This window comes from Cynara cardunculus (genome assembly GCF_001531365.2).
Source record: "Cynara cardunculus var. scolymus isolate 2C chromosome LG 1, CcrdV1, whole genome shotgun sequence".
NCBI lineage: Eukaryota > Viridiplantae > Streptophyta > Magnoliopsida > Asterales > Asteraceae > Cynara > Cynara cardunculus.
Window position 1 is genome coordinate 20,266,964 of NC_037528.1, and position 11,106 is coordinate 20,278,069.

General features: G+C 37.5%; 1 protein-coding gene across 2 annotated transcripts; it reads left to right on the forward strand.

Moving 5' to 3' along the window:
• Positions 1 to 3,412: 3,412 nt before the first annotated feature.
• LOC112502294 (histone-lysine N-methyltransferase ASHH3) lies at positions 3,413 to 10,025 on the forward strand. 2 transcript variants are annotated; one of them, XM_025106169.1, is made up of 14 exons: positions 3,413 to 3,810; positions 3,893 to 3,929; positions 4,052 to 4,178; positions 4,403 to 4,520; positions 5,557 to 5,656; positions 7,030 to 7,108; positions 7,188 to 7,359; positions 7,435 to 7,515; positions 8,005 to 8,182; positions 8,367 to 8,394; positions 8,494 to 8,581; positions 9,372 to 9,420; positions 9,511 to 9,600; positions 9,682 to 10,025. In XM_025106169.1, exons 2-13 carry the CDS (start codon positions 3,912 to 3,914, stop codon positions 9,580 to 9,582), a joined length of 1,110 nt encoding a protein of 369 aa, XP_024961937.1. In that variant the 5' UTR covers positions 3,413 to 3,810; positions 3,893 to 3,911; the 3' UTR covers positions 9,583 to 9,600; positions 9,682 to 10,025. The 2 variants fall into 2 exon arrangements, with proteins under 2 accessions (XP_024961937.1, XP_024961945.1); XM_025106177.1 differs by having other exon boundaries at positions 8,005 to 8,134.
• Positions 10,026 to 11,106: the final 1,081 nt, after the last annotated feature.

The following is an 11,106-nucleotide window of genomic DNA, read 5'->3' on the forward strand; positions in this document are numbered from 1 at the left end:
GATTTTTATTCCTCCCTGGATTTGAAATTAATGGGGATGATTCTGTCACAGTTTTTTAATACCCAATTGTGTGATGTTAGTTACAGTCTCATTTCAGCCTTAGGGGCAATCCCTTTTATATATCTGTGCTAAAGGGAAATGCATTACATATATTGTTTCTGTTGATGAAGGCTTCTGGTCTAAATTTTATGAAAGGAAGTCCATTGAGACACAGTGTTCATTTTTAAGTTATCCAGCTTGCTTCCAACAAGAAGAATTGGCTACCAAGTTCACTTGATTTGATTATTTTGAATTTATATACTTGGAGTTCATGTAAAATGTAGAATTTTCTTGCGCAGTAAATAACGCACCATCATAGAACTCCTAGAATTAGGATGATGTTGCAAACCGCTAATCTATCTTTTAGTTGTGTTTATTCCGTACTAACGGTTAGAGTTTCCTTTTGGGTTCTTTCCAAAACAACTTTTCGTATTCAGACAAAATAATGGATGTTTGTATATCACTTGAGTTCTTTTGATGCAGTGGTAGGGTATCTTTGGTGATTGTCATATAGACTTCTTTGGTCGATTGTATTTGCAGGCATGATCGGTTAGAGGGTTCTTAGGGTGCCTGTTTATCCCCCATCACTTGGCGTACTTCCAATTACTTGCATTAGACTTGATAGTGAACTGAACTCGTTAGCAACAACCTCTTCCCACTTATAGTAGTAACAGTTGCATAGGTTTTTACTTTTGTTGTCTTTGCAACAACTGATTCCACTTTGATGCATGCTTTTTGCAACTAATGTCGGTGCATCAACCCAAACAAGAAAGTTTATACACTTTGACAACCCATCATATAATTGGGTATTAAAAAACTGAACTGGTTATCAGTTTAAGTCCCCTCAGGATCATTGAGATTAGGACTTTTGCGGGTTTGTCTGACTTTTAACTTCAGGACCTTATTACTTTAGGATTAGTCGAATTGCATACACGTAGGTCTGAATACACATGGTTATTACCAGGAGGTCCCAGGTTCAAATCCAAGGAGGAATAAAAATTCCCTTGTGGCCACGAGGTTCAAATGCGGTGACTCCGGGCTATCTGCAAAGCAGGTGGTCGCCCTGGGATTAGTCAGCTCGCATAGCGGGTTGGATATCCAGGTTAATAAAAAAAAATACGCATGGTTATTAGAAATATGATATTTATTGTATTTTTTTCCCTATTTTTTTTTTGCAATAATGGATATTAATGGGTCGTTTACCGGTAAGAGTCACCATCCTCACTTACTTTATCGGGTAACATCCCCTGAACATCAAAATGAATTGTTGGTAAGCATTTTTTACCTAGTAAGTATTAACCAGGTAAGAATATTCTTCCTCACTTACCGGATAAGATTCTCGGTCCTTGCTTTGCCTCTTACCATGTAAGATTACCAAAAGTATACTCTTTGAAGCATTTGTTTAGCAAACTATTTTGGTCCCTGTTTTTTTTTTTTTTTTGCTGTAGTAGGATGATAAATATGAAGAGATGGTGAAAAGATATGGTCTTACAAAATGGTTTCTCAAAGCGAAGTCTCTACCCGGTCGTATTGGGAAATAGTGTCATGAAAGGTATTTTGATTACTTTTTGGGTCCTTCAATGGTTATTTTTACGTTGGTTTGTTGTTTCTTTTTGACTTAAAGAGTTTTAGATTAACTATGTTTCGTTTTACTCTCATGGTATTAGAACAAACGTCATCATACTCACATTTTGCTTAATATCTATTCTGTATTGAGTTGTTAGACCATCTCGAGAGCGTACTTGCTAACGAGCCGTTGTCGTGAAACGCAGACAACAAATTGTCGAGGTGAACCTGCAGGTAATTAGTAAAAAGAAGAACTTTTTGAAGTGGCTTTTTTGGGTTTCTCTTCTGCTAGATTGCTTTGACCTTAGTTGTTGAATCTATTCGTAATTGTTTTATGTGCATGCTTTTATGATCATGTGTATCGATGTCGTATAGCTTGATTTCGTATATCGTTAATATATGTTTTCTTTGATGTTAGATCAGGTTGAACATGTATTATGTGAAGAGAAGATGATGGCAGTATATGATTTGATTGAGATATACTTTGAATTTGTTGTAGCACCTTTGCCCATTATGGAATCCCAAAAGTAATGGGTTGTTTACCAAACATTTATCCGGTAATCGCTTACCGGTAAAATTTAACACTATCATTTACTTACCGGGGAAGATTTTAGTCCACTAAAACGGTATCGTATGCATCAATTTACTCGGTAAGCTCTTACCGTGGTAAGAGTCGTCACCCTCACTTACCGGGTAAGATTCTTGGTCCTTATCACGCTCTTACTGGGTAAGATTTTTGTTCTTTACCATATTCATCCGGTAAGGTAATGTGACTTGGTGTTCACTTATCCGAATAAGCATTTGGTAAACAACCCCTAAGTTATTTGTGCTAGAATTTATATTTAAGCATCATGTTTTTTTGCAATATACCAATTGGGTGTCAAATTCTTTAAAGAGCAATCCAAACAAAGCAATTTCTACATTTAAAATGACAAGCATCTTTGTGTGTATACATAAGTTGTATTACTATTTAAACCACATACAAAGAGCAGTTGTTTTAAATTTTATTCGTGATTTATAAGAAAGTTATACATACTGATGGATTGTAGCAGATTCACAACTAGTACATATAAATTCTACGGATTGACATGGATACATGGTTGGGTTGAAAAAATTGGGTCCGATCAATCGAACCTAGAGATGTCAAAAAAAGCACAAGCCCGAAGCCTATCCTGAAGCACGGCCTAGAAAAGCACGGGCCTAGTCGGCAGCGGACTCAAGATTTTGCTGAGTGAGTGTATCGTTAAGGTGGATTAAAGTCCCACAAAGTGGACCGATGTGTTTTGCCGAATTCCACAGTTTCGAGGATTTTTTTTAAAAATTGGTTGATATCGAGGGACTTTTTTCTGTTTCTTTTTGTTGATTTCGAGGGATTTCTTTCGATTTTGCGGTTGATGTTCCATGCATTTTCTATTATCTCGAAGCACTCTCAAAGTTTTAGCAGATGCATTTTTCACACCTCAAAAAAATTATACTTGTGAAAATAAGTTGAGCGGGTATATGAGATTTTGCTTGGAGCTTAATAGGTCCTATGCTTAGTGAACCCGAATCCCAATCTGGGCCAATTGTCAAAAGCCCGATTAGGCCGGAATATTGACAGCAAGCCAGACATAGGCTTGATTTGGAAAAGTTGGACCTAAAAAAGCCCGATTAAGCCCGAAAAACCTAGCATGAAAAAGTCTGATTATACATAAAACCAAAAAACCCAACCCAATAACGGGACCAAAATTAGGCGTTACATTCCCTTCCCAAAGAAAGAAAATTTAGATTATAAAAGACAATCGAAATTCAAAAACCGAAAACAAGTACAAGAGAGAAGGAAAACCGAAGAACAAAAGCCAACGGCAAGTTATAGGGTTTCTAAACCCAATCCCCTCCCCTTTTCTCTCTAAACCCAACTCCCTCTCTCTAGAATCTAAACCACGTTCAATCAAAGTAACAGATTCAGATTTTCACCGCCACTATGAAGATATGATTGCCGATGGTATCTACTTCACTCGCCGGATCTCTCTCTCTCTCTGTATGAATATCGGCGACTGCGACGGTCAAGGCAACTGTAACGGCAACGGTAACGGGGACGGTGACCGATGCTAGGGTTTTCTTTTAACTTGAGGCTTGATTTGGGGATAGGATTGGGATTTTGAAGATATAAGAGGATAAAATTGTCGTGTTTCAGACAGGCATTTGCGTTAAATTTTGGTTCCGGTGATTAGCAACATTCTCACGCGTCATATATGAAAGTTCTTCCTCACATGTTTTCTAATACTGAATTGTTTCTTTGATCTAGGAAAATTTTGGTCAAATCCATGCCTGCCATGAAGAAGGTTGAAATGCTGACAGTTTTTTTATATAATCAGATTATGTATTTTGCTATGAATATTTACCCCTCCCAATTGCATACAGTATCATGTTTTTATACATTATTTTTGTTGATTGATTATTCCAGAAGACTGAATACGTTGATATCGGGCAAATGTTTGAAAGATTGGCTAAGGACATTGGAGAACCGGTTGACTTTGAGCTTCCTGATTGGTTGAATAAATGGAAACCTCACTATACCATCATAAAGCGCAGTATCCACTCTTAAGTGTTTGAGATTGTTATTATTATTGCTTCGAAGTCCATAGCTATTGTTTTTTCCACATATCACTTCGTCAATTTGTTTTTTCCCCTTTTTTCACGTTTCACTTGGACAAACTGTTAATTGTTGTGTGACTATCTTCATGAGTGTCTATGCGTGTTTATATACTTCATGTGCATACTTTTGCCTTTTTATTCAAATTAACATATATAAAAGATATATATTTAACAAAGAAGGTTAAGAGACGAGTTCGAGTGGAGGATGATGGAATATTCTGCTCCTGTAGCTCAACAGCAGGTTCCTCTGGTGTTTGTGGTAGAGATTGTCACTGTGGGTAAGAGCCAACAACTACCTGGATACTATTACTTTGCAATGTTAACACTCATAATTATGATTCTTTTATTTATATGATGTTATTTATTAGCAAAAGCCCAGTAGACATGGGTTTATGGTCCTGTGCAGGCTTTGGTCTCAGCCATGCCTGTTTGATAGACCGAAATGGGAATGCTTGTACATGAATATGAATACGCTTACTCTATCTGATGAGAAGATTGAGTAGATGTAGATTCTCTTGATTCAAGAACAATCTTGGCTACTATACCCTGTAGCTCTTTTCCCTTTACTTGCATCCCATAATTTCTACAATTTCCTGTAGCTCCAAGTTACTATACAAAAGTAGGCTCTGAGATTTTAGTCCCAAATATATGCTTACTTGATCATCCCCTGTACCATGAACATTGCAACAGTTGGCCCTACATGCATATGGAATACTCTTTCATCATAATGACAGTTTCTGATTTTAAAGTAAATCTTGTGGACCAAAATTAACATCACAAAGAATTCTGTAATGATGACATGAGGCAACTAGGATTTTGAAAATCATATGGGACATTATAGTAAGGAAATTCGTTGCAATTTTTGTGGGATGAAGTATGTACAATGTATTGAGGTTGACTTCGATAATCAGTTCATACTCTTCAGCAATACTCGGCCATAATATCCCCCAGTCCAACTCCTCTCGAAAAACAGGACATGGTTGACCATATATGTCTTCCAAATGAGTGCTAAAAGATGCAAATGCATGCTTCAGCTCTCCTCAACCCAATATTTACTCAACAAGGGTCAGCCAGCAAGTTTTCTTTCATTAAATTTGCATCTTTCCCATTACAGAACCCTGTTTTAACTTTTTATATGCATATGAAAGTCCTCCAGTGTTTGTATGTTGCTTTAGTTGAATGTTGAAAGTAACTTCTGAGTGAGAGTGAACTTGATCTTTGAGAAAGAACTGAACTGTATGGTTTCGAATCAAGTACAGACATGTGCTCCATCATTAGCTATTTGTGTGCTGACAAGATAATTTCATGATGCAGGATGCTACTGTCAAGCTGCTCATCTAACTGTAATTGTGATAAGTCATGCCTCAATAAACCATTCCACCAACGACCTATGAAGAAAATGAAGATAGTTCAGGTACTATATCATCCTTTTAAACACCATTTATTGAAGTCTTTTCTTGGATGTGAAAACTGTCCAAGTACGTGTGTGATTTTTAGGATCTCATCTGGTAGTGTCTGACCTAATATATACTTTTTTTCAGCTTTCTAATGCCTTAGATATAGAGATTTATGGAATGACAGTCGTATTTTCTTTAGTGATATGTGATAATCCTCGACTGAGTGGAGCAAAGTTGCACTTGCCACTTGCACCAAAGCATACCTTGTATAACGCATGTGTTAATACTACCCATGTGCCAACAAACGGTACACATGTCATATTAGAATCCATGCTGAATATATGGTTCTCTCGTTCTTAATTCTGTCTCTGTCGATGTCATTTCTCTGTATATCTGTTATCTTATTATCTACATCAAAATTGACCGGATAACCAAGGCCCGTGACTGATTGTATCTGATGGCTTAGGGTTAGGGTGCTTGAATTCCAAAGTGACTGCTGATAGAATTAATGATATCCTAATTTTGATGCAAATGATGCCTCGAGCCAAGGATTCAGAGACTTGAACTATCTGGGGTGTGACTATGTGAGCCATCTCCTTTAAGTATTGCATGGGAGTAACTAGTAAAATTTTCATTTAACCCCTTGTATTATTTCCTATGGAAGATGACCACACTAAACTCCAAATACAGGCATGAGCCACCTTGTAAATGCAACTGTTTAGTTGTGTTAAGGACACTAATGATCACTCGACCACCTAGTCCCTAAGTAAGCACCAGAAAATCACTTGACTGCCTAGCTTTATACTACTTGTGGTAGTGATCGATATACACAAGATTAAGACAATTATGCATGTGCCCATGGTTTCGGATGTTTAGATGTTTGCTAGAACTTATAATTGGGACACCATAGCTAGTTTGGGTTTGCTATGGTAGAAGCCTTGGTCATGTGTGCCAGTTGTTGTCAACTTGTGAATAACAAATTTACAGTGTTGATGCAGTTCTCATTCTGAACCGGCATCAGCAGTTTGATGGCATTGTCTATATAGGTGAAGGATAAATACATGCATAGATATGTGTGTGCATGTATATATAGAACGATTGAGATTCTATGTAAGAATCTTGTGTTTGTCAATCTTATACTTTTTCTATATTGTTAAAGTTCCCATGATTTTGTGCCTACGGTAACTATTTTGGGCCTTTATGATTTATTGTTACTCAGTTTGGTTTTACTTGTTTCAGTTTATTTGTTAATACCATCTCCTCTTGCCACCCTTTTATTTAAATAAGTTTGTTCATATCAGTTTCTAATATCATAAACCATCTTTTTGTACCAAATTGTGATGCCATTTTTGTTGTTTTATATCAATTTTAAGCTAACTTGCTTTCTTAGACCGAAAAATGCGGCTCAGGGGTTGTTGCTGATGAGGATATCATGCGAGGGGAGTTTGTTATTGAATATGTGGGAGAAGGTAATGTCTTTAAGTTAAGAGCATGCTTCCTTCAGAATCAAGTATGATATCTTCTTTTTTCTTTCTACCCTCAATGCAGTTATCGATGACAAAACTTGTGAGGAAAGGCTTTGGAGAATGAAGCGTCAGGGAGAAACAAACTTTTACTTGTGTGAGATCAACCGAGACATGGTGATTGATGCCACATACAAAGGAAACAAATCAAGATATATAAATCATAGTTGTTCTCCAAATACCGAGATGCAGAAATGGTGTTGTCCCTATCTTTCTCTCTGAATTTCATCATCATAACAGCCATCATTGTCTAATAAAAATAATTTTCTCAGGAGGATGGATCGTGAAACGAGAATAGGCATATTTGCAACTCGGAATATAAAGAAGGGCGAGCACCTGACCTATGATTACCAGTATGATTACATTATCTAGCATTCTTGTCTTCATGCATTTATCTCTTTTGTTTCTTTATGAAATCCTCATGTGGCATTATTTCTAGCTACATGTACTTTGTGAAATGCCATGAACCTCATGCAAAGTTAAATAGTTTTCCGGCAAATAAAGCCACCTCAACCGGCAAATAACAGTTAGGCCTTGGGGCTCCTCCCCATAGGTCGCCACTTAGGGTCTCCTCAAGGCCGGTAGAGATTTTCCTGGTTGTTATCTTCATGGTCCCATGGGATTAGTCGAGGTGGGCACAACCTGGCCCGGGCATCCACGGTTACAAAAATGAAGTTAAAAGTTTGCTACAGTAGGATCGTTTTTGTTCATTAAGGGTAATTTTTTCATTTGTTATGTATAACGATCTAAACAATCCTGCTCTCTCTCTCTCTCTCTCTCTATATATATATATATATATATATATATATACACACACATAATTATATCTAACAGATTGGCAGGTTTGTGCAGTTTGGTGCAGACCAAGACTGTCACTGTGGTGCTGTAGGCTGTAGGCGGAAACTGGGAGTGAAGCCTAACAAGTCAAAGTTCCCTTCTTCAGATGCTGCACTAAAGATAGTTGCATGTCAGGTGGCTATAAATTCTCCAAAAGTAAAAGCAGTTCTTTCTGGGAAAGATGTATGTATGGTTTTTCTTCATGATGATAGAACAATGTGTTATGGTGGTAATTTGTAGTCATGATTCTTCTGGGTTTTCTAGAATCATCTAGAATTGAAATGTTTTAACATGATGATCTACTAAATTTTTCATTTTTCATTTAATTAAAATAAAAACTAATCTGAGCTATTGTTTCTTGTAAAAGGCTTACAAGAATGGTGTTCGACAAGCAGGTACAAAGTCTAAACTCACTTTGTGTAATTATTTGGTTTGATTTGCGAGAGTTGGGAGAATCTTAATTGCAACTTTATTTCCTATTTTCTTGTTTATAGGTTGTTCGAGGCATGCCACTGATCAGACGAGAATACCTCATAATTGCATTGGGGAAGTTCTCAGAATAGCGCACCGTGGGTCAAAGAGGCATGTAGCTTCATTTTTGTTTGAATTTATGTTCATTGAAATCCAAATAATCAACTACTGTAAGACTACAGACAAGCCTTGGATAAATTTCGCTTGAATCTTATCATGATATGTTAGTTGCCAACTGGAAGTGGTTGGCCTAGTGATAATTCACTGACTTGCGCCATGTTTGGCAACCATAAGCTAGCTTATTGAAAAAGCAACTTTGGTTTGACATAAGCTAGCTTATTAAAACCTTGAGTCGTAGCTCATCTGTCTGACAAAAGGCTAGACCTTGGGGCTCCTCCCCATAGGTCGCTAGTTCGAGTCTCCTCAAGGTCACTGGGGATTATTTGGCTGTTATCTTCAAGACCCTTGAGATTAGTCGAGATGCACGCAAGCTGGCCCACTCACCCACAACTAACAAAAAATAAAATAAAAAGCTAGCTTATTGAGAGACTACTTCAAGCGTTTCAATTAAAGCTCCAGAGGTTTTTTTTCCCTCTCTTTTCCAATAGATTAAATTTTCAACTTGCCTTTTTAGATCATTTTACGTTGTTATCTAGCTTATGAGCTGGTTCTTACCAAACATGACTAGTTTATCGGCTAACAACTAGCTTTTTAGCCAACAATTAGCTAATCAGCTATAGTTTATCAAACATTGCCTTTGTGTTCTCAGAATGCATTCATGTTCAAATCCCACTAAATATTGTGAACCCCTCACGACCGATACCTATTAAGACCTACACTAGATGCCATGTTTATTCAAAGCAAAGTTGCTAAATAATCTTTTGTTGATGCTTTTCTTTAGATCTTTTGGCATCATCAAGCGGTTTGATGTAGACACAAGAAAACACTTGGTAAGTATGAGGCATAAGCTGTGTTGGTTTGCCGCTAGTTAGTGGTTGTTTGAGCGACGATTAACAAAGCCAGTTGTGTTTTTGACACAGGTGATGTTCGAAGATGGTGTCGTTGAGCTTCTGGATTTGACGCAAGTCGACTGGGAGCTTTGTAACTATTAGCTTACGGGGAGTGAGAGAGTAAGACCATAAACCTCTTGTTTTTAAATCCCTTTTCGGATTCTCTTATCCTTACAACTGTTCAAAATACATTGATGACAGATATAACATAGAATGAAGGGTTATGTATTGTTGACGAAAGGGTCGAACCAGCAGTGACTTCTTGTGTCCTTTTCGAGGGCTGTGGCGTCGTTTTTTGGATCTGTTGGATCCATCCTCCTCCTATAGTTTGCTTGTTATTATTAATATCTTCAACATCATAACCCGAAAACCAGTTTAATTCTTTGTAGATTTTTGTTAACAAAAATATTGCTTTTGTTGGAAGGAATATAGTTGAATGAAAAGTTTATAATGATCATAAAATGGAGTAACCTTATCAATATATGTATATGATTGTTTTACAAAGAGACGAAAGTGAAGTTATCATGAGAAGTATAATAAGAGATCCGAACCCTTTGATCACTTTTAATCTCATGCCTACACTTGAATTGCGTTTTAGAAGGGAATTGATTCAGTGCATCTCACTAGTGTTGACATTCAATTGGTATTAATTCAAGGGTGGAGATCTTTTCTTATGTTTCTCACCATAACTTCCCTTCTCACTGGAACCAACCTTTTACAATGATTGGGTAATTTTTTATGGTATCTTGGAAGGTTTGTAGAGAGTATGTTCTATTTTGGTCATTATGGTCTGATGGTATTCGGGCTATTGGTAAGTTTTAACCTCTGGACCAAAGATGAGAAGTGTGTGTGAGCGTTTGATATATATATCATGTATTTAAAAGAAAATGCTTTATGGTGATGGATGAATGGTTGTTTGTGTATAAACCCTTTTACATGAATGTTGTCACAATGTCCATATTGAAATCTGCATATCTTATCTACTTTTGTGTCAGATGATAACGAAATGAGCAAAGGTCTGACAATAAGATTTGGACCTTCGTGGCTCTTTCTTGAAAGGTCGTCGATTCGAGGACTTTTAAGGCCATCGAATATTTTCTTGGTTGTTTTGTTGGGGTCCGTAAGATTAGTTAAAATGCATGAGCTGGCATAGAGATGGCCATTTGTAACCGGCCCGGCCCGTAACCGACGGAGGCCCGGAACCGAGCCCGGCTCATAACCGTAACCGACCGGGACCGGCCATAACCGGTTAAGGACCGGCGGTTACGAACCGGTTAGTGTTTTTTGTGATTTTTTGGACCGGAACCGGTTATAACCGGAACCGGTTACGCAACCGGTTATGGGCCCGGCCCGGCCCGGCCCGGCCCGGTCAACGCAAAAGTCAACGTTACCGTTAGAAAGTCAAACTAGCCGTTAGAAAGTCAAACTAGCCGTTAGTTACCGTTAGTTACCGTTATGACCGTTTTTTTCATCTTTTTAGCTACCAAAACATGTATAAATAGAGATGAAAGTTCCTTACTTAGTTACCAACACTTCTCATCTTCAAAAACGCAAAAAACGCTCTCAATTCTCGGTTTTTCGCTTCATTTGTTGAATTCGTTACGTATTAATTTCTCGTTTCCACTT